Here is a 22,454-nt window from a genome sequence, read left to right as displayed (position 1 = left end):
GGAAAGCCTGCTTTCTGCAGAACTGTTCTCTTCAGCTCAAAGGATGCCTTTGTAAAGGTACATGGACACTTGCTGTGGAAGACTATTCAGCAACAAAGCAGACTTGGAAACATTACCCATGTTCTTTGAGAGGAATCAGAGGAAATCAGATTACTTTCCAGGCAGATATTCTCCTTGTAGCTCATAGCAGTCCACTGGTAAAGTGGGCTCAGTACAAATACTTTACATATGCAAAACAGCATCCCTAATGGCTAAAAAAATTATTCCAAAATAGCTGCTTCTGCCCATACTTGAATTTATTAAATTCTAGGGAGGAAAAAAAATCACAGAGACCAGGGCAAGGAAAGGACCTACAGACAGCCTCAAAACCATCTCAGACAGGATGAACTCAGCCTCACATCATGCCTGACAGAGATTTGTCAAATCCATTCTGTGAAAGAAAAATCAAAGACAACCCTCTGGAAACCACAGCAGCAGCTTCTTCCAGGAACACAGTTGGAGCCACAGACCTGCTGCTGAAGCTCTGCGAGTTTTTCCTGCTCTTCCTGCTCCCGGCGGGTCCTCTCCTCTTCAGCTTGTCTTTGCTGTTCTTCATAAGTCAGTCTCTTTTCCTCCTCCTGCTTCTGGAGCTCCTCCTCCTGTCGTGCTTTTTCCTCTGTTGCTCTCCTGGCCATTTCTTCTTCTCTGATTCTAGAGTTTCCAATGTACAGATTACTGAGCACTTATTTCTTTAAAAGTGCGCATGCACAAGAGACAGACTAGGAAAGCAAAGAAGTTCTAGGCAGTCCAGTCAAAAAATAACTGCATAAAGATACTTTCTGGTGTGGATTTACAAATGCCACCATCCAGACTTGTCAAATGGAAAATCAAAATAACTTGAGAGAAATTACCTGTGAGTAAACACTCTTTGCTGATTAAGTTAAAGGAGGTTATTCCAATAATGGAATGTTTGATTGAGAACTGGATTAAGCAACGACTATTTAATAAAAACCATCTGCAACCATGGCATGAATGAAGCTTATAATCACTTATAAATGTATGTCAAACATAAATTTAGTGGGATTTCCTAACAGACTGATTCTTCTATAGCCTGACTTCAGAGATACACTGAAGGTGTACACTGCCAGCTCTTGCAGATATACAGAGCAGATCTGATGACCTATTTCTGATAAAATACCTAGAGCACATTATATGCAAGTTTCTGACAGCTTCATATCCACAGCTGGGAAACAGACAAAATCTGATGTTCCACCCTATTCACAGATGCAGATAGGTGACCCCTGATCTGGAATAAAGTTAGTCAGCACTAACTTAGCCATTTATTTTGAACAATATCTATGCAGTGAACCAAATGCTCACTGATTTAACACTTTGGATTACTTGCCTGCAACATTCTTAATCGATATTTCATATCACTAAAGTAAGATTTAATGTACCATCAAACCACTGCCTAAACTGATCAGGAAAGTTTAATACAGAGAGGTCAGTTCTTTCAAACCAAATACAAACAAACCAAACACAAGTGGTGCAAAAAGCACATTCTGGTTTTGAAACAAAAGCCCCACCGGTGTCTGGAAGGAAAAAGCATCAGTGATTTTACAGGGACTGTGCATTACATATATACTGAGATATAAACTGATGTTGCATACAGCAACCTGCCCCAGGTTGGTGCCAGTGCCTCTCAGCTTCAGGAACTGTATAAACATTTGCAGGAACTTATATTAAAACTCAGAAAACATATACAGTTAGAGTGTCCCTTCCAACCACACCCCACCACTGAAAGCATCCCTTCCTTCCCCTAAATTGTTACCTTTCTTCTTCTTGTCTCTGAATTCTTTCTTGGTCTTCACGCTCTCTTTGCTCCCGTGCCAGACGTCGCTTCTCTGTCAAGATTTTAGCAGCTTCTTCAGCTGTGGTGGTCCCTGCTACTGTTTTGCTACCTGATTCTGCAAAAGTTGAAAGAATCGGTTGTTAGAAAGCTCCAGGAACTTAAGATGTTACTGCTATGAGATGAGATCTCATGACCAACTGATTCATTATTTTTTCAGTCAGCACTCATCACATAGTGATTGCACCCTTATTTGCAACAGGCCTGCAAGAGCCAAAGGGGAGCCCTGAAGATGCAGAGCCACAACATCTCACTGACACTGGAACAGTAACATTTCAACACTGATCCAGCCATATTCCAGAGGATACCCTTAAAAATACTCTCCAATTATCACAGCATTTAAAAACATGTCTCTGACAAAACGCCCTTATTCCTGTAATGCTTGAACACTGAGAAGAAAACTGGAAAAAAAACCTGCTTTAGGAAATATCTTTCACTTCCTTCTAATGAAACTGAATGCACAGGACCCCAAAGAAGAAAGAATCATTCTTTTATTTTTCTTGTTTCATAACATTAATATTCATGCCTTTATAAGGCATCTTAGAGTGCAAGTAATCACCATTTTATCTGGCCCTGAAGGCACATACTAATGACTTCATTAATATCGTATTTCCAGACATTAGCAACAAATCAATTTCCACTTTACATGGAGCTCAAAACAGCTTCAACCACCAGGCAAGTAAATCTTTGCAGGTCCTGCTGTCTGTGTTTCTTCATGACCTGCCTGGTGTTCTGATGTCTGAACATCAGAGGCACTATTACAAATTAACATCAGGAAAAAAGCCAAAACAGAACCATCTTGCCATCCAGCTGCTCTCAATATATGTACTGAAAGAACTCTGATTTCTATCAGTTATTCGTATTCCCCAGAAATATTTCTGTTTGAATGTGATTTAAGAATTCATCATTTGAATATTCAGAGAATCAGCTCTTGATGTCAGTACAGCAGCAGCATCATAATGTTGGTCAGGACCTGCCTTTCTCCCGAATGTTCCACATATCAGCACATACATATTTTCTTAATATTAATAAAGCCTTGAAGTCAAGGTAATTTTAATGAACTACGACATCAGGGTTTCACCACTTGTTCTACTTCTGACCAGCAGACAAATCATTCAAAACACAATGTCATCATTAGGAACTCTAATACCTGAAAAGCTGCTTAGGCCCCATGGACACATAATCACTACCTGCAGCTGCAGAGTATAATTACACACAGCAAACTCTCAGCAGCTGAATCATGGCTGTCTTTTGTGCATAAAAATTGTTCTTGCAGTCCTAGGAAAAGCATTTCAGCACTGATGTAGTGCAGGCATAGAGAGTGTTCTAACATTTAGATTTATCCAAAGCTGAGAAAACACCACCTCCCCAGACAACACATTGCTTCTGACGTGGGAAAAAGCTGCAGTCATGTTGGTACTAACAGAAATCAGCCATGACTGTTCCAAATTTAAAGTCAGTCAAAAGGAGTCCTCCTCCTCCTGAGCAAGAAAGACCATTTTGCATTTATAAAAACCATTAGCAGATCTGCCTATTCAAGACAGGCAGATGCTTTTCTTCCTATGTTCTGTAACTCGCTAGGTTTCATTTACTGTTGCCAGTGCACAGCTATGAAGAAGACAAAGTGTCTCTCTCTTTCTTTGCCACTTTCTCTTCAGATTACTAGCTTTTTACAGCAGAGGCCATTTTTTGTTGTGCATTTGCAGTCTCTCCCTGTTGTATCAATGGTTGACATTTAATGTCAGGTTTAACCTATTTCCCCTCCTCAAAACTGAACCTAAGCAAGACAACCTAATGCTCAGCAAGAAGCCTAAAGGTTTTAGACTTTAAAGTTGTAGGATTACAATGGTAATGACAGCTTAAATACGATATCTGGTATTGACAGAAGAAAATTAGTCACAAGAATTCAGAAGACTGCAGATTTGGAAAGAACAGGGGAAAAAAAAACAACCAAGAAAGGATTGGGGATCTTCCCACTGCATTTTCACTTCTGCAGTTTTATTGATGATTTCCATATGAGTACTTCAATACTGTTTTCATCTCCATGTACCCCTGTAGAGCCTGTTTCCATAGGGCAGGACAGGAGACTTCCCAACATGACTGCTAACACACCTTAAGAAAATTCTGACAGTCTTTGACACTCACCTTCCTTCTCCTTGTACTCCGAGTCATTACAGGTAAGAACAGCCTTTTTATCAAAGGACCTTTTTGTAAGGGAAGGGGAAAGAGACAAAGAGGCAAGAGAAACAATCTCTGAACATGTGCCAAATGTAATACTAGCTGGATGGAGAGAAGATTCCAACTGATTTCAAGGTAAGTAATGAATTCACAATTAATCTAGGAATCATATTTCAAAGCCTTCAATACCCAGATACAAAATGTGAGGCTCCATGATAGTTTATTACCTATCATCAGGCATAAGGGGAGAGCTCATGAAGGAGCACTTCTTATGCTTTAAGTTGAACAAGCCTTTTAATTCTCAGAGAAGCTGCGAGAGGCTGCTGCCAGAAATGACAACTGCTCCAGTCACTGAAAAATAAAAAGTGTTTTACTGCGGAACAGTATATTGCAGTAGGAAGACACAAAAAACAAGACAAAAACTTGATTGCTGTCAGCAACAGGCAAACAAGTCCAGTTTGAAGGAGAAGAGATGGGATGAAGATACAAGTGCACAAAGCTGAAATTAGGCTAAACCTACAAGACCTAGAGATTGATTTGCCACATGCCATTCACTGGTGTGCTCTGACTTCAGAAGCTGTCTGGGACAGGCAATTGCACCAACCCACGGGGTGAACTGCTGACACAGACATGTAAAATGAAAATTGCCTTGTAAATTGAAAGCAACTTCCTACGAAAAAAGATTCTGCCTCATATGGCAATACTGCAATGTACCAAAATATTCAAAGAGAGAAATTAAATCACCTCTTATTCTGAAGAACATGCCCACTACTTCCTTCTGTTCTATGTGTCAAAGAGAAAAGAGCTTTGCCCAGCCCCAGTAGGAATCACTACAAAGATGACTGTTTTGAGATTAGGAATAAACTAAAAGGGAAACAGATAAACTGAGTTAATACAGTTTCAGAAGTCAGTGTAGAGAGGAGACAGATCAGGCATCTAAGGAACAAGGACAGATGTTCTTGTTCCTGAACAACTGGAAGATACAGGACTAGGGCACATTGTTATGGAGGCTTCAACCAGCTGATGACATTGATCAGAAGTGATGATGCTCTGAGGTACACAAGACATTTATCAATAGTATATCTGAGGCAGCACATTGAGGGATGGATGTTCTGACTGCAAAGACAAAAGGACATGACACCAAAGACGGATGTGTGACTTTGTACAAACATCCACCTCCGACAGCCAGGCTTCCTTCCACTGGAACACATGCCCAGAGAGCTGTACCATAAGTTCTTCAGCTGAATGACACTTCTTCACATCCAACAGAAGCAGTACCAGGAGGAGCCTCAGAAGTGGCACAGAACAGCAGCAGCCCAGGAAAACACACAGGAACTGTACATGCAGTAACGTGCAGCAAGCACATGTTCCCACTTACCTGCTGTCTGAGGGATTCACCCCCAGTACTGCCCACTGGCTATAATTTACATTCTAAAGATCCCTCCTTTCCCTGTCAAGGGTCCCCTAAGTCCTTCTGCACAGTGAATTCCCTACCAAACCTCATCAGAAAGCTCTCCCAGATTCTGCTGCATTTTTCCCAGTGAGGGGCAGAGGCTGGCCTCACACAGCACAATGAAGAGGACCAGAACACTAATTGCTTATTTGTTATATGGCTTTCCTTAATCTACCAAGAAAATTTCTCAGTGTGACTTGTGAACTGATCACTCTTCCCAAGGCAGTGATTACACATTCACTGGAACTTAGGCCAAGGCAGCCTTCAAGTATTGTGAAAACTCTCTCTCATCCTGGGATGAACAGGAGCTGGTTTTGTCCTCCAAGAAGGTCTCTACAGGAGCATTTTAAGAACTACCAACTGAACTGAAAGACCTTTGTGTAGTTTAATTACTGACTTTATACACTTAAGCTAGCAGATCACTTAGCTACAGCAGCTGAAGCCCAAAAGGCAGAGAGGATTTCTGCTTTTCTTAAAACTACAGTACAAGTAGTAACACTAAAAGCTCCTGACTTAAATCTCCAAGTCAAATAAACCAACTACTGCATGAAAATTCACGACCCAAAGTCATACAATGTAAAATCATTATATAATCAGCAATGAACAACTTCTGCCTTAAAGCATCCTATCCTCCACTGCTCTACTTCATGAGCCAGTTGTTTCCCCAGTTCCTGCACACACTGGCTTAGAGCAGGAGTGAGTCAGACACTGAAAAACACCCACCTTCTTTGGTCTTTGTGCTAGCTGCTCCTGCATCCTTCTCCGAGGCTGGGGAAGCACCTTGCTCTTGTCCTACTCCTTCTGTGCTCTTATCCTTTGGTTTGCTCTCTGCTTCAGTTTTCTTTTTGGTAATGTTTATAACACCTGGTGTGAGAGATGGACGCTGGATGGGTGCTGATTTAGAGACTGGAGTAGGAGATGGTGGCCTTTGTTTCGACACACCAGGTGAAGGTGGGCGAGTCTTCTGTCTGTTGAAATGAAGAATATTTTTCAGAGCTAACAATGAAAATCTCAACCATGCATCTGAGGAGAGCAGTCTTCTTTGTTCAGTTTATATTACATACCTCACTTTTAAAAATAAATCCACCCACAAATTACTGGTGCCTTCTCTGTAAAACTCAAACCAGGATTCCAAGACACCTTGGGCACCCAGCCTTGCTACTTGGGGGCTAACATCAAAACAGGACTGCTAGCCCAGATCTCCACTTATTCCACATCTAGGATGAACCTCATGAATCTAATCCAATAAACTTCCTATGCTAATACAGGTGGATGAATTTATTCAAAAAGTGTGCAGGCTTTTGTTGGTTTTAGTGCACAGGTTGCACAGAAAATTAGGGTGTGTTTTGTCTGCACAACAAAGGCTGAAGTAAAAGCTGCATCCCTTCTTTGAGAAACAGAAATTGGACCTAAAATGAAGTATTTTTAGTACAAAGAAGGCATAGCATATGTCATCCAAATTCTTAACAGCTCAACTGTCCTGAGACAGGAAGAAGCCTTCATTTTGTGCTGAATAAAAGGTATTTACACATACCTGACTGCAACAGGGGTTGAACCTGGACACATAACTGACTGCAGAAGAGATTCAACCTGGACACGTACCTGACTGCAGAAGGGGACGGAGGACGCTTCACCAAATTAGCAGGAGAGGGGGATCTTCTACGGGCAGACAAGGATGGTGAGGGTGGGCGCCTCAAACCAGAACCTGGGGATGGTTTTTCTGTCTCTGATTTCTAGAAGATACACAAAAACAAAATACTGCTGACTCTCTAGAATACATTGCAGACAGAGCAGCTGCTATTCCAACAAACAAGCAAGTGCTCAACAAGACACACATTGAATTTCCTTTATGTTCCAAAACACAGACCTGGTCCGTGTTTAATTTTTACATAAACTAAACTTTGGGAACCATAAGCAGCAAACAATATGCCTTCAAGATAAAAGGGAGATCAAATACCATGAAATTCCAATTTCATTTTAACACTCTGTATTTTTTACGCAAATGCTATTGTACCTTTCATCAATGCTTACTGAAAGCAGCTGCGAAGAGGTGAAACACAATTGCATCCTGAGCTGTTCCAACCCCCAGATTAATAGAAATTTAATTCCTGTAAGTTTTCAACAAACCTGGGTTGAATCAGGTGAACTTGCATCAGATGAAGACACAGAGGACTTCAATCTGTCGATGCTACGGCTGCGCACCGGCACTTTAGGAGCTGGGACTGGGGAATTGATGGAACTGGCTGAAGCTGAACGAGGACAGAGGTGAGATTCTATAAAAGTTAGGAATTTGACAAGACAAAACGAGAACCAAGTGCACAGCATAAGAACAGGAGAGAAGGAAGAGGGAGAAAAAGAGAGAGATTGTGTGTGTTAGAAACCATACAGGGAAACACCGCAGGCAGTGCACAATGCAATGGGTCATGGACAGACACCACCACACAATTAGTACTTGGGAAGCAACAGCACCAAGAATAAACACTCTGAAAGCAGCAGTCTGGAGTAGATAAAAATAAAATGCTTTTCCAAAAATTGACCAAATTTGCAGTACACCAGCATTACTACCTTAATTTTAGTCAAGTTGCATTTGATCACAAATGCAGTGGTAAGTTTTAATGGCTTAGCATGTTTCCTGACAATTTCTTCATGACAGGTTCAGATTTTAAGCATGTTTCCTCTACACTCCAGGAGAAAACATCCCTTCTTTTCAAAGATGGTGTAAAAGAAATCTATCAAGAGAAAAAGCTCTACTATTTAACTATGATACCTTCACTACCTGAAGTGTCAATCTCTTCACATATGAGATACTGAAAGAAATTTTATCTTGTTACTTTTTAATTAACCTGATCACACACAGATGAGCACACATAAATGCAAAAATATTCTAAAACTAGACATTGGGTTCTTCTATAATTCAAATAAATTGTGACAAACGAAGCATGTAGTTTTGTAACTTTATGGAAAATACATTTTATTTTTGTATTTGCAGCATTTGTGCAAGGAGACCAGCATTTTTTTTGAGCACAGCTTGTGTTAAAGGTACTTTTCTACTCAAATGAAAAAAGCACCTCTAAGTAACCTTATAAAAACGCATCCTTAATTCAGCAATAGAGTGTCACATGCTAACAGTAACAGCAAAAAAGATGGCATTTCCCCACATGACATGAACAGAAGTATTCATGGTAAAATAAAAGCAGCACACACACAGGTGTGTAAAAATATGACTATTGACTACAAACCAAAAAACAAAAACTGATTATTAGACAAGGGGAACAGTGTGGAAATGTCACCATTACTGACAAGGACCAAGTGAAATGGTTTAAGATAAAAAATAAAGATGGGATTTCATATTTAAGAAGAAACAAGCAAAACTGGGAACACAAGTTGTAAGGTAAAAGAAGAGAAAAGCCTCCACATTGGTTCCAGAGATGCATTTACTGGGGCATTATTAATTAACCAGTAACAATTCCAGGACCTGTGGGATGCAGCTAGGGGTCCTTGCCCACTATGCAAATTCCTACTCTAGTAAACTGAGCCCTGGTGTGCACATATCAGGTCAGTTTGGACCAACACAAAACTGCTTGAATCAGCCAGGATTTCTCTTTTCCTATTATACCTTGACTTCTCCTACCAGCTGAATGAAGCCAGCTCAGGGGCCCCTGTACTTATCTTAAGGTAACCCTATTGTCATGTTCCCGCAAGAGTTTCTTCCCCTAAAGAAATTTACGTTTTGCACTTTGAAACTACAGGTTGGTTTGGGTGTTTTTTTCCTTTCATTACCCAGTACTGCTCTAACTAGAATGTCTCAGATTGAGTTGAGGGTACAAATGCAGACCTCTGTCGGTTAAAAAAACCACACACAAAAACCCCAGAATGAACACCAGCATCTGGTTCTCTGCAAAGCGAGTAAACCAGCACTGGAGTTTAAAAGCCAGTATTATTCCACGGTTTTGTAAAGTAAACATGCAACACAGCATATGAATTGGGTATTAATGACCACAGAAAATACTGGGTAAGTAATATTACACACAACCATGTATTAACTTGTCTGATTCAGACAAAAGTGTAGCACAGTTAGCAGCTATCATCTAAGTTCTTGCTTGAAGAGCAACTGCGTAAGACTTTGAGGCTTTGCTGCCCTCCTGTTACCTGAGGGGTCCTGTCCATCAGCCGACAAGGTAGCAGCACTTTTACTCCTAGCTAGGGAGGCCTGTGTGGGGGCGAGGAGGCGGCTGATTATGCTACTGTCCAGGGGACTGATCTGGGAGCGGCGAGCTGGATGACAGGAACAAATCAGAAAGGATCCAACATGAAATCGTATCATGGAAAAGACAAGCAGCACAGAGCAAAGGAAGACTGAGCGTTGTTGCAAACCATAACAGTTTTGGAAGAACAATACTGAAGTCATGGAGCGGGAATTCCAAACGAAAAGCACAGAAGGTTAAACATTGCAATCTCTCATGTTGCACTTCTTGTTCTTGCCTTGCTTAGTACAAGTCATTTTAATGTGCAGAGACTGGCACGTGTACAACAGAGGTGAATGCTGAATCCAGTCAAAGTATGAGACATTTTTGACTGAGCTCTTCAGAGCTACATTCTCTAGATTGCAGGAAAGGCTGTTTTGACATAATAAACAGAAGACTTGCAAGTCAAAGCGAGCAGTTATGGTCAAGCACTGCCTGCACACACACATTCACGTGGACAGCACCCATCATTCTCTCACACAGGAAAGATTCTGAAGCAGAAATAATTTCAACTGTTGGCAACAGCTGCGAAAAAGGGAAGTTTCAGAATTGTTAACTCAGAGGGAAAAACACGTTAGACAAGGTGCTATTCTTCAGTTTTAGGAGGAGTTCCTAGGAAGAGGGTATTTGTAACTTAGTGGGGAATACAGAGACCAGAACAGACTCAAGTGAGAACAGGTTTCTTTCTTTCTGCATGCCCATGGTTTATGCCAGCAGCAGGAACTGAGAAGTTGCTTTTTAACAGAATAATGAAGGAGAACTTAAAAAGGCAAACGTAAGATTTAACTAAGAAGTGAACGTATAAGTGACATTTTTACCATTTCTGACCCTTAAACCTACCAGCTCTCAAACAAATTGCTTTCTTAAGCAGACAGATATGTTGTTATCTGCTTGAAGTGCCATTTAACAAAGGCCTTCGTAGAGGATTTCTCTTTTTGTCCAGAAGTAAAAATTGAGCTTTTACCTTTTTATCTTTAACACTGGGTAACTAAAAAGCCATTGAAAAGTTCTAGAAATTTAAGAACTTAGGAAACCAGTGAAACCAAGCCTATCCAAACTTTAAAGGCTTTAAAAAAATATTCAGCTTTATGAAACAACCACCTGGTTTTTCTTCCTTTTTCACTTTTTCTAGTTCTGGAGAGGATTGGGGTTTACTACTCATTCTACTCAGAGATGTGCTCCTCTTCTTTTCTGCTCCTCCTAGAGACCAAGCGTAAGGAAGATTATTTTTAACAAGATATGATTTTCTAAATTGCCATCCCATGCTTTGCTTTTACTGATCAGCTAAAACAATCATTATGAAGCACTATTTTCTCATGAGTTAAATGGTTTGGCTACCATTTGTCTACTTTCCCCCCACTCTTCCACTTTTCAGATGAATAAGGCTGGTTTAGAGACAATTACCCAATATCTGGCACTGCAATGTGCATAATAACATTTATGGCACAGTGCACAGACTGCATGAAGGCCTGAGTGAAAACATTTATAATGGAAGTGGGACAAGGTTTAAAGTCATCTTCAAATATCCCATTTACTGCCTCCCAATTCTCAAAACAAACGGGTTTCTAGCACCTTTCTGTTCCACCTGCGAACCTTTGGGTGCTGACTGCTGGGAATGTGGAGGGACTTTGTTATTCAGTCTGTTTAATGATGCACTTCTCTTTGTGGTACCTGGAAGTGAAAGTGCAGGGATTAATTATGCTGAAAAGCCCAGAGGTCCCCTCCAACACCTGCCCCACTTCCCTAAGAAAGAGAGAGGAATGATTAAGTTGCTTTATAATATTGAATTCTTCAGAAGCAGAGAAACTGGATCAGGGAAGAACCACTTTATATAAAGCATTATTTCTTTTATTTTGTATGTTTCTGATCACAGCAGCAAGATGTCATTCTTTTTTGACCTACTGAGGCCATCCATGTACACCTTTTAAAATACACAAGAATTTTAAAAGACATTTGCTCACATTCTCTCTGAGTATGAGTGAGCCTAGAATTAACATAGAACACGGTGTTAAGTGGAGATATTTCACTGATCCAGGACAAGCATCATCTTCACATTTCCACATTCTGCTCCTTTGCCTTCCCAGGCACACATGCAAAACAGAAGCAATCTGGTTCATTCTGTGACTGTATTTAATGCCCTGTGAATTTACCCATCTTTTTACCGAACAGACAGCTCTCCCTGAGCGTCAGATTGGGAGCACAGGCTCACTCTAAGGCAACCTCTACATCCTGACCACATAGATCACTTGGAGACCTGTCCAAATTTGTAGTATTTCAGGCGACCTGAGAATACTTTCTCCAAAGCGACTAAGGACTCACAAAGAATTTCAGGCTATGACAGTACGTTTGAAAGCAATCCCAATTAGTTGATAATTAGTGACTTCCTTTGTAAGAGGTTTAATTTGAACTTTACAGCCCTGCTTCTGACTCATATCCAGAGCTGAACCCTGCAGACACATAATACATAAATATAATTTAAAATCACAAGCAGCCTCTAGTGACTCAGAGCCTCTGCCAGTACAAATATAGTCGATTTCCCCACCAGGCATACAGTGTACGAGCACAAATTTTTCTGCTGCATCACCTTCCAATGAACCAGCAAAACCACCTTTAGCTGTGTCTGTGTCAGGGATTCTTTCAGCACAGTTTGCTTGATCAGAGGCTGCAGACTGGCAGAACACTGCAGCACAGACCTAGCTGAATCTGCTGTTGTACTAAACAGCTTTTAGCTTATTCGTCATTTTAGACAAACAGAAAAACAAAAGAAAAAGCCTCCATATTTGCAATACAGGCAGATTCCTATGAAATTCTGGGGAGATTCCAAATAACAAAATCTCATGCTAGAACAAGCTAAAATATGTGCTCCTACAAATAGTTTTTATTTATTCTAACAAGTATATTAAGACAATTCCTTGTCAAAATTTATTTTTTTCCTTCACATTGGCAATCAAATGACTGAGGCTGTCTAACGGAACAAGGCAAACTTTATTTTTGTACTACTTCTATTTTGCTGTAATTTTGAAGTGTGAATTAAGGCATGCAAATCCAGAGATTATGGGAAATTATCTGTGAATCATTCACCAAGATTTGACTTTAGTAACAGAATTATAGAAATAAAAAAAAGAAAAACCAGCAGTTTTTACCATTGCTCTTCTCCTCTAATAGAGATCACATCAACTGGGTCAGTTGATGAACAGTCAAACTGGATTAACAAATTGCATGAAATGCATCTGAGATCAAAATATGAAGTGAGTCACATAGCAGGGGAGGAGGGAGGAGTTTCATTCCACCTCCTGTCTCCTCCTCAGCCACAGTTGAGCAGTGCCCTGCTCTGAGCAGCCACACACCCACACTTACTTCGATCTGAGGCATTTAAAGGAGCTGCAGACGACGACAGGCATTTGCTCACGGCAGCCTCTGCCTGTTTGAGGTTGGCTGTGGAGGGCGAGCGCTTGCTGGCTGTGGAGAGAAGTGATAACTTCAGAACTCATCTTCAGAGTGAACCTTTCACACCTTGCTGAGAGCTCACTCTCCAAGTACTGCATCCTGAAAGCTATTTCCGCTTTTGTTTGATGAGAAACACAAACGACTTTGTTTTCCTTCCAACAGGCTTGATACCACTAGCACCAGTTGGGACAGGCACAGAAAAGGCAGACTTTAGTGGAGTCATGCCAGGATTTATGTATATGTGTGCAAATCAGGGATTTTTAAACCCCGTGCCCCTAACATATACAGACAAAAGCTACTGAGGTTGTCTGTTGTTATCAGACTGGCAAGACACAGAAAATAACAACAAAATCTGGAAAATTTCTTTCATTCCTGCCACATAGGTATGTCAAAACTAGTTTTTTAATCACTAGTTAATAAATCCATACCAAAACAAATTATTTTGGAGGAATAAAACCAAGTCCTAAAGAAAGGCAGGAAAACATTCCTATTTCTGATTGTTCTGATTGTACAACAACAAAGGTTGCTGTACTTTAGAAATTGCCAATTTTTCTCTAAAAGCTATTCTTAAGTTAATGTTTCCTATTAAATCTGCAATTTTTCAAAAAAAACCCTGCCACAAGAGGCATTAATTATTTTTTTGGTATGTGGATACAGACACATACACACACAAAAATCACATCTCGTGGCAGAACTGCAAGTTTATTATAAGGCAGATAAATACCTGCTTTTTAATTTCAAATAATGTACTTTCAGGATGAACACTACTCTTGAGTGTGAAAGCCTTGGAAAAGCATGTACTTGTTGCCATAGGAACTCACTAAGCAGAAAACATTAATGTGCACAGAGTGGTGCAGACCAGCGCAACACATGAAATTCTACACATCTAACACAAGTAATCGATTTTACTGACATTCTAGACAGCAAAGATTATTTATATGAACTCATTAGTGCATAAGTACCAAAGGACACAGAAGCACTACTCACCACAGAGGCAACATCTTTTCCCTTTGCCAGCATGCTACAACAGCCCTTATAGCCAGAGCCAGGACATAAGGATTCCTATGGACAGCCCTATGGGAAGCTCTTGTGACAGTGAACAAGAGCAAAGTCCTCATGGGATAAGAGGGAGATCCACTAGGAGAATCTAATTTAGAAATGAAGATCTGAGCTTAGTGGATGCTTTCCCACCATAACCAAAAGAGGGGGAAAAAAAAGGGGGGGCAATGCATTTTATGAATGGAGTCTGCGAAGTGGGATAACTAAACAGCCTTAAGAGGTTTTATATACGAAAAATCAGGAAGCTCATAATTCATGTATTTGGGCGCTTTTGAAGGGGAAGGCTACCCTCTAGTGTCTACTCTTTAAAGGAAATCCTGGCTCCTGCCTGAACTCAACTGAGTCCAAGACCTCCAAACATCACAGAGACACTTCACACAAATTTCTCTTGGTTCAATTTAGCACTTCAGCATTTATATGAAATCTGAGATCTGGTCTACCACCTACTCGGACCCAGGTACAGAGGTCAATGCTTTTTCAATCAATACATTTGCATGATCAGATGGCCTCAACTTTTTCCCCACCTCATTAACAGAACAGCTTCCACAAACTTTAAAGGTCCTTTCTCTAGAACAAAAAAACCTTTAGAAGATAGGCAGGATATTCCTGAGCTGGTCAGTCTGGTTATGTAGCTGTTTATAAAGCACCATTTGAAAAAGTACCTCCACAAGTATAAAAGAACAAATATGTTCTTTGGGGGAAAGTTAGATAACCTCCATGGTTTGATATGCAAGGAGCACACAACTCATGTGACACCAACTTCTCTATTTTTCTAATGGAAGGGGGAAATCAAACTGCAGCAGCAGAGGTGAAGAAAGCACATATCTGCCATGCAGCAAGACTTGGTACTGTGCAAGGAGCTGGGAAACATGGGATCTTACAAAAATCACTCAAGAGTGAGGAGCTTTCAATCCTCACAGCATTTCAATGAGAGAGGGTGCTGCAGCATTGCCTGAGGCTGGATAACGTTAGGCTACATGAAATAAGATTAGCTGTCTCTCACTTCCTTCCAGATTTCTACTAGGACAAGGAAGGTCTTTATTTAGCAAGGAGAGCCTCTGGCAGCCCCATTTCTATTCTAATTGTATGTCTCCAGTCCTGATGCACCTGAACCTCTAGTTCTGCTCAGCAGGCACCACTAAAACACCCCTTTTACCAGGACTTTGATCAAGGATGCTTTATTGCACAGCTTAGCCATTCCCCTTGGCAGACCCACACCCTGCCTACGTCATCTTAGCACTGACAGCAATGCCATTAATGTAACACTTGACTCTGGGGCTTTCATCCATTTTTACATTTCACCATCAGCGGGATCCCTGCTGTGGTCTCATGAATCACACTCAACATCCCACAGAACCGCTGATGGCTGGGAAATGTTCCATTACATGGCTTCACTTTCCAGAGCACGCTATCACCCAAAACCTCTGCTCTGCCACTCAGTGTTCCTAAATATTACTGTTGACACACCCAGTTCATGGAAGACATATCTGACTCTGCATTTTATTTTGCACAGCTCTACAATAGACAAGAACGCCTTTTGTCCTAAAGTAATTAAAGAATATTTGAAATCAGTTCCCCAAATGGTTCTCATTTTTAAAAATGGGGCTTTGATCCCAAATCTGCCACAGAATTTGATAGTGGAAATATAATATTGCATTAAAATTTGCCCCAGACATGCAGTTAGAGAAGATGCACTGTTCAGCCACAATGATGTGGCTCATATGGTGTCATTTTTCAGAGTAAAAATAAGGTAATTGTTGTCTTTCCAGAAAATATACAAATGTAAAGCAAAAGGGACCATATGAGGATTTTTTAGAAAGCAAGCTGGATTTATGTATCCTACATGGCTTATGTAGATTTTTAATACTAATTAAGTGATGAGCTCTCAAAGTTAAAAAGAATTACCCTGAGATAGGAATAAATATGAGAAATGTAAAGCCAGTCATGATTCCACATTATCCAACTCACACATCATAGCTCCACATTTGAAACATCAACACAAAATCAAACACAATTTTAAAACAATGTGGATGCACAAGGGTTTCACTAGGACATTGCATTACCTGTTTACTTCTGCAGCAATTTTTTTTCCAGATTGGTGCCAAGTTAGCCAAATTGATCTACTGCTGCTGAACTGTCTGCATAGTAACTTTATGATGCATAAATCACAGTTTAAGCACCTATTATTATATCAGGAGCATTTCTGTTGCAAGATATTTTATCTTAAATGTGCTTCAGCAGCACTGAAGATCTTCCTCCACAATGGAAAGGACAGACAAGGCTCATTTCCTCACATAAATCAGTGGAGAGCAAAGAACATTATTTTATGTTTGTTATAGAATAAAACCCAGTGCTTTCTTAAACACGTAAGGCAAACGTGATTTCCCAGTTTCAAGGTTAAATGATATTTGGTAGTGTGAGATAGAGTAAATGGATTTATATATGTATCCAAGGAATACATGTTAAGCAGACAAACCAACCCAGCCAAACTGGCTGATTCGGGAGAAAATCAGGGGCTCATGATGTGCAGGGTAAGGGAAAAGTTAACTAAAATACACATGCTTCTGCTGTGTTGCCAGAGTAGTTAAATCATAGTCAGTCAGACCTTCACTGCATTTTCAAGTCTCACTTGTCTGTATCACAGACAGCTGCACTGCATTAGTAATGTTGTGGGCATGCACAGACTGTCAGGATTCAGATTCAGCTGGGTCTCAGCTGAGAGTTTTCATCTCAATCTAGCTACAAGAAACAATTTTGCTTATTAAACATATGTATCAGTGATCCAAAGCATTTCTATGAATAGCTCAGTCTGTGCACTGGAAAGTGCCAGAAATCCAGCGAAAACGCATCTCATGTAAAGAATTATCTTTGGATAATTGGGACAGCTCTGATTCTGCAAAACCCTTCACAGACAAAGTATCAAACTGACAAGAGACCCATTCCCTTTCACAAAGTTTCACCAAAATATCATTTGATTTTGCTAATGTTACTTCAACTGCTGGTAAACCAAAGCTAAAAGGAAACAAATCAAGCCCTAACATGTACTTTTTACAAATTACGAAGCAATGAAATGGTCTGAAATTACCCTTAAACCTCACAAATCTTTGACCACTGAACTAATTTATATTCAAATACTTGCCAGTAGGAATTTCTCTTCTTCCTGTGCTGTATTCCAGACTTCTTTAAAAACCCAAATACACATAGCCTTTCCCTGAAAATTCCCTCAAGATGCCATGACTTAAGCTGTAGTAGAATTAGCTGGGAGGGATAGCCAAAATGAGGGGGGCTGCTTTCTACTTAGGGATCACATTTGTTGCACAGCTGGCCAAGATCCAGGAAAAGATCTATAAGATGGTTTTCCCTAGTGTGAAAAGAACTCAAGTTATAAGGTTAGTAGTGAGTGTAAAACAACAGAAAAAGAAAATTGTAAAAATCAATACCACCAGTTCCACCTTCATCTGTGCTCTGTTGTTCTGAAGAAGAAGGTTTGTCAGCTAAGTAATGAGGTCAAACAGCAAAAAAAAAAAAAAGCAAGTTAACCAAAAAATGGGGATGCTGCATATCAGAATGACAACTAATATCAAAGCACTTTCAAACATGTTACAAACACAGACTCAAGCTGACATAAAACAACAGTACCACAATCAGTGGTACTGATTAGCAATTCCACCAGTGCACCAGTGAACAATTCCACCAGTGCAGAAGATAGGCTGAACTGAAGCTTTTCTTGATTTATGTTATTCCTGGCCAATAACCTATATTATTTATTGGTAGTTAGGTAGTGCATGAAAAGATCCCTTCCACTGCAATCTCTATTTGCTGGTCTGATTTCAGAATGTTTACAAGCAGAAACAGATAATTGTGAAACAGGAAATTATCTGAGTTCAAATGAAAGAATGTTAAAATGCATCACCTAATCCAGAATAGAATCCATGTTCCAAGAAGCTTGGACTGTCCACTGCATCTCCTTACCCATTTCTGGGCATTCAAATAATCAGTCAGCACTCCGTAACTCCAAGGGTGTGTTTAAAACATTTTAGATGTGATATTAGAGTACAACTGGGTATTTCTGGTTTTATCACCAGTCTTAGCACTCCCCATTACACGAACTGCATTTGAAGGACTCTGAATTACCTTAATATTACAGATCGTAATTCCCCTTATCTGATGTTTGAGAACTGGCAGTGCCATCATGTGTTGTACTTCCCATGGAGCTTTTCTCCAGCTCTTCTCAAGGTCAAAAATAGCTCTGAGTCTGAGCAGCATCTCAGGGCAAGTACAGATATGACACATTCCCATGAGCTACCCATAGATCCTGCATTAGGATCCAAGATAGGAAAGGATGCCCAGGTCCTTACAAATAGTGCTGCATTTGCCAGGGTCCACACAGAATATCCTGTGATTTTAGTCCTACTGGAAACAGTGCTGCTTACCTGTTTTGCCTTCTGAGTCTGGAGTTACAGACCCCCCCCATGACCATCTCTTCTGTCGTGTTTCCAGCCGCTGATTCCGCTCCAAGGTGCGATGCAGAACTGCTTCATAGCGCTCCTACCAAACAACATCTCCATGAAGCTTGTAACCACAGCCACACCAGTAAACAAAATACAGCCCCCCGTATGATTTATAATCTGTTTTATCAAGCTTTTGTTACAAAAATCATCATGCAAAGAATGTTGAAGGCAATTAGTGGCTTCAAAACACCGCAAACATGATTAGGTTGAGCTAAAGCACAGATAATCTATTCTACTCTTTACTTAAAATAGCCACCAAACAGATTTTCTATTAAGTAAACAGCACCACTTATTTTCTACATAGGAATGAACCCCAAACTGAGCAAAAGTAATCTGTTACTCTTGAAACTATTTATATGATTAAGTTATTTTTAAAAGGTGATAAAAATCCTCCATTATAAAATACCAAGTATAAAGTTATTTATGTTTCCAAAGAACAATAAAATCAATGACTCAGGTCTTAACAGACATTGACATTATGAGAGATGTGATGAAATCTGGAAAAGCAAGACATAAAGGCAAAACTGCAAAAGAAGACAAATCAACTTCAGGCCTCAGCAACCACTGTTGACAGGACCAAGGGGCTGAAAGAAGCTTTTGCTCCTGTCTCCAGAACTAGTAACTGCCAGCAGGGGAGCTCTAGCTCTAGTGCATAAAGACCAACTGTAACCATGCTAGACTCTTTCTGGCCAGCCAGGTTTCCACATGTGTCAACAACACATTTCTCTTCTGGAATAGCTATATCCCAAGTGATCTTTTGAAGCAGTATTTGCTGTGGATACACTGCAGTAAGATGTCAGGGGAACTCATTATACAGCCATTTCTCCTGCCTGGGGACACAAGCCTTTCACCTTCTTTCAACACCATTTCACAACAAAAACTAAAAGAGTTGCCGTGAAAAACACACAATGTAAACCTGGAAGGGAGAGCTCTGCTCACTGGCAAAAGATAAAGCTAAAAGTTTTTGTTTGAGATATAAAGCTTAGCTTCCCCTGTTAGAGAAACCTGAACTAGAGTTTACCTAAGGTGCCAAAGTACCCAGACATTATATAATCTGTAGATTGTATTTCCATGCAGGTATCTGCACTGCAGTAATTCTTCAGTCAGCGTTAAACATACAGGCTTCACTTTACAAATGACAAAAATGAGCTCAAGGTCTCAATATAGTGAGCTGCAGAGATGTGCAGAATAACTGAGCAGCCATGGGGGGACAAGTATCTGAATCCTCAGCATGGCTACTGGTCTTCCAAGATTCTTAGAACCACTTCTTTTTTTAAAGTATTTGCTACTGTGCTGTTGCTTCTACCTTATTAGATGATTAACTAAATGAGACTTGGCTGAATAAGTCAACAATAATGTTGAGTACTATGTATTTTGATGCACTTCTATCTACCAAATTTACAACTGTATATGGTATCTTGCTGGTATCTTTTCCTCGTGTCAGAGTACCAAAGTCAAGATCTGTTTTCACCTTTTTGTTGAAGGCAAGGTTTAACAGGTCAAATCTGTACTGTCTTCCCACCTTCCAGATTCTGCATGTGTAACTCTCTATGTAGATCATCACCAGGGACTGAGTAAAAGACAAGGTTAACACCTCATTGCTAGTCCTTGTCTTCCTTGGTTATTCATCCTGGTGGCCACTTAATATGTATCTACCATCCTCAAAACTACATGAATAAATGTAATAAATTTAAAGGTAACACCTTTTTGAAGCATAAAGGATGCTTTTTGTATAGGGTAGATGCTTACAGAAATGACATTGCACTGGACTGCAGTCACAGCCCACCCAAACATTTCTGTTCTCCAGCAATGTAAACTATTCCCTGAAGTTCAAATGAAGGATCAATCTGATCACATCCAGGAGCTGATTACAGAAAACTAAACACCAGTGTAGAATACCGCCAGTCAAAAAGGGCAGCAAAGATGGATTGCTGCAATAGTATAACAATGCTGGACTTCAAAGCAGCAGCCAGCCAGGCTTACAGGCTCTTCACCGATGACCCACAGCAAGCTCTTACAACCAGCTTATGAAAGCACAGGTGTGTGATGCTTCCACTGCCGACACTCTGGAAATGAACCCTTTCAGAACTTTCACATCTAATATGCACTAACAGAGCTACTTGTCAAAAGGATGGAATAACTTCATGTATTTATTTCTGCTATCAGCTTCTATCCAGTGAGTGAGTCCCAAACTCAAACACTGCTCTGCCTCTCCATGTGCAGCCAGAGCAAAGGCCAGTTGAAAACAGTCACTACACAGTTCAAAACAGCAAATGACAAATACACATATAACATCACCACCTTTTATCATACAGGAATGAATTCTGATTTAGAAGAACTAAGAGAATGTGAGTCTCAGGCCACAGCAGGGCTCCAAGGAAGCAAGACACAGAAATAACAGAAGTAAGTCTTAAGACCTGTCACTCATGCTGATTTACAGACAGACTGTACCAAGTGCTCTGAAGACACCTGGAAATCTAGGAAAATACAGGGTAGGGTTTTTGTTCATGTGAAAAATAGCTAGCAGTCACAGCAGCCACAGCTCCCGAAGTTCCACGTGCCTCAGCTGTAGCTAACACTCTGTGGGGAAGGTGGATATGCCTACACAGCCCACTGTTGATGTGGAAAATACTTTCATGTGCTAACACATTCATCATTTCCCTAACTTTCTCATTCATATCACTTCAGAGCACAGTAATGTAGGAAAACAATGTAGTTCTTCTAAACTATAGAACTCTGATGTGTGTTACCTTTTCCTCCTCTATTTTTTGTTTCCTCTTTTCTTCTACTGCTGCCCTCCGTTGTTCCTCTTTTTGCTTCATTTCTTTTAGCTTTCTCTGCCTTTCTTCTAACTGTTTTTCATACTGGAGTTTTGCTTTTCTCTCTTTTTCAAGGATTTGTATCTCTTTGGCAGCTGTAAGAATATTTGTAAGAAAAAAAATAAAATCAACCTTAGCCATTCATTGATATTGCAATGCAACTCCCAAGCAAGAGACTGTCCAAGCAGAATTCTTATACTTGAAGTGAGAATGTCCAGGAGGATGAGCTTGCAGAGGTGGAGGACATCACACATGACAACAGACTCATCTTTAATTCTGTCCCCAGGCTAGAAGTGGAATTAGAACTTTGCCTGCTACTAGGCTTTACTCTCTAGACAGGAATATCAAGATACGTATATTCCCTATATTAAGCATACCCTTACCAACATAACAGTGATGTCTCTGTAAGGAAGCAGTAAATTAAAAATCAAAAAGTAGAATTTTCTATGTTGTATTTTTCTTTTCCTTTTTTTCTTTTTAGAACAAGATATAATAATATTTAAGGCACTGAGTGACAAGATGGGAAGACTCTACAGTTCCTGCATTCGAGTTCAAAATAGTTATATCACTATTCTCTGCAGCCTCCACCAAGAACAGCTGTGTGCAGTTCAACACGAAGCCTCAGGTCCTGTGACACAAAGCTAGAATGCACAGGGTATTTTCCATGGCCAGACAGATGAAATGAACCAGGAGACCAGATAATCACACCAACAATGCAGAGGCAGCATCTCCACACAGGGCCCCCCAAATATTTCTGAATTTTATATGCATCGTAACATTATGCTGTTCCCATATTAGGATAACACAATAATTCCTGTTGTTGTGGGTCTTTGCTTTTATGTTGAGAAACAGACA

General features: G+C 40.2%; 1 protein-coding gene across 1 annotated transcript in view; it reads right to left on the bottom strand.

Moving 5' to 3' along the window:
- LOC134564788 (MAP7 domain-containing protein 2-like) overlaps positions 1-22,454 on the bottom strand; it is a 42,345-nt gene that overhangs the window by 5,174 nt on the left and 14,717 nt on the right. The window contains exons 4-15 of the mRNA XM_063423972.1: positions 21,531-21,694; positions 18,703-18,817; positions 17,710-17,742; positions 13,121-13,222; positions 11,336-11,434; positions 10,865-10,963; positions 9,669-9,794; positions 7,647-7,792; positions 7,122-7,252; positions 6,243-6,487; positions 1,811-1,946; positions 510-690 (exon numbers count right to left, since the gene is read on the bottom strand). Coding sequence (XP_063280042.1) covers positions 510-690; positions 1,811-1,946; positions 6,243-6,487; positions 7,122-7,252; positions 7,647-7,792; positions 9,669-9,794; positions 10,865-10,963; positions 11,336-11,434; positions 13,121-13,222; positions 17,710-17,742; positions 18,703-18,817; positions 21,531-21,694 — 1,577 coding nt within the window. The remainder of the gene's footprint in view (positions 1-509; positions 691-1,810; positions 1,947-6,242; positions 6,488-7,121; positions 7,253-7,646; positions 7,793-9,668; positions 9,795-10,864; positions 10,964-11,335; positions 11,435-13,120; positions 13,223-17,709; positions 17,743-18,702; positions 18,818-21,530; positions 21,695-22,454) is intronic.

This window comes from Prinia subflava, chromosome Z (assembly GCF_021018805.1).
Source record: "Prinia subflava isolate CZ2003 ecotype Zambia chromosome Z, Cam_Psub_1.2, whole genome shotgun sequence".
Lineage (NCBI taxonomy): Eukaryota > Metazoa > Chordata > Aves > Passeriformes > Cisticolidae > Prinia > Prinia subflava.
Note: the sequence above shows the minus strand (reverse complement) of the source record. Positions and strands in the feature narration are given on the sequence as shown.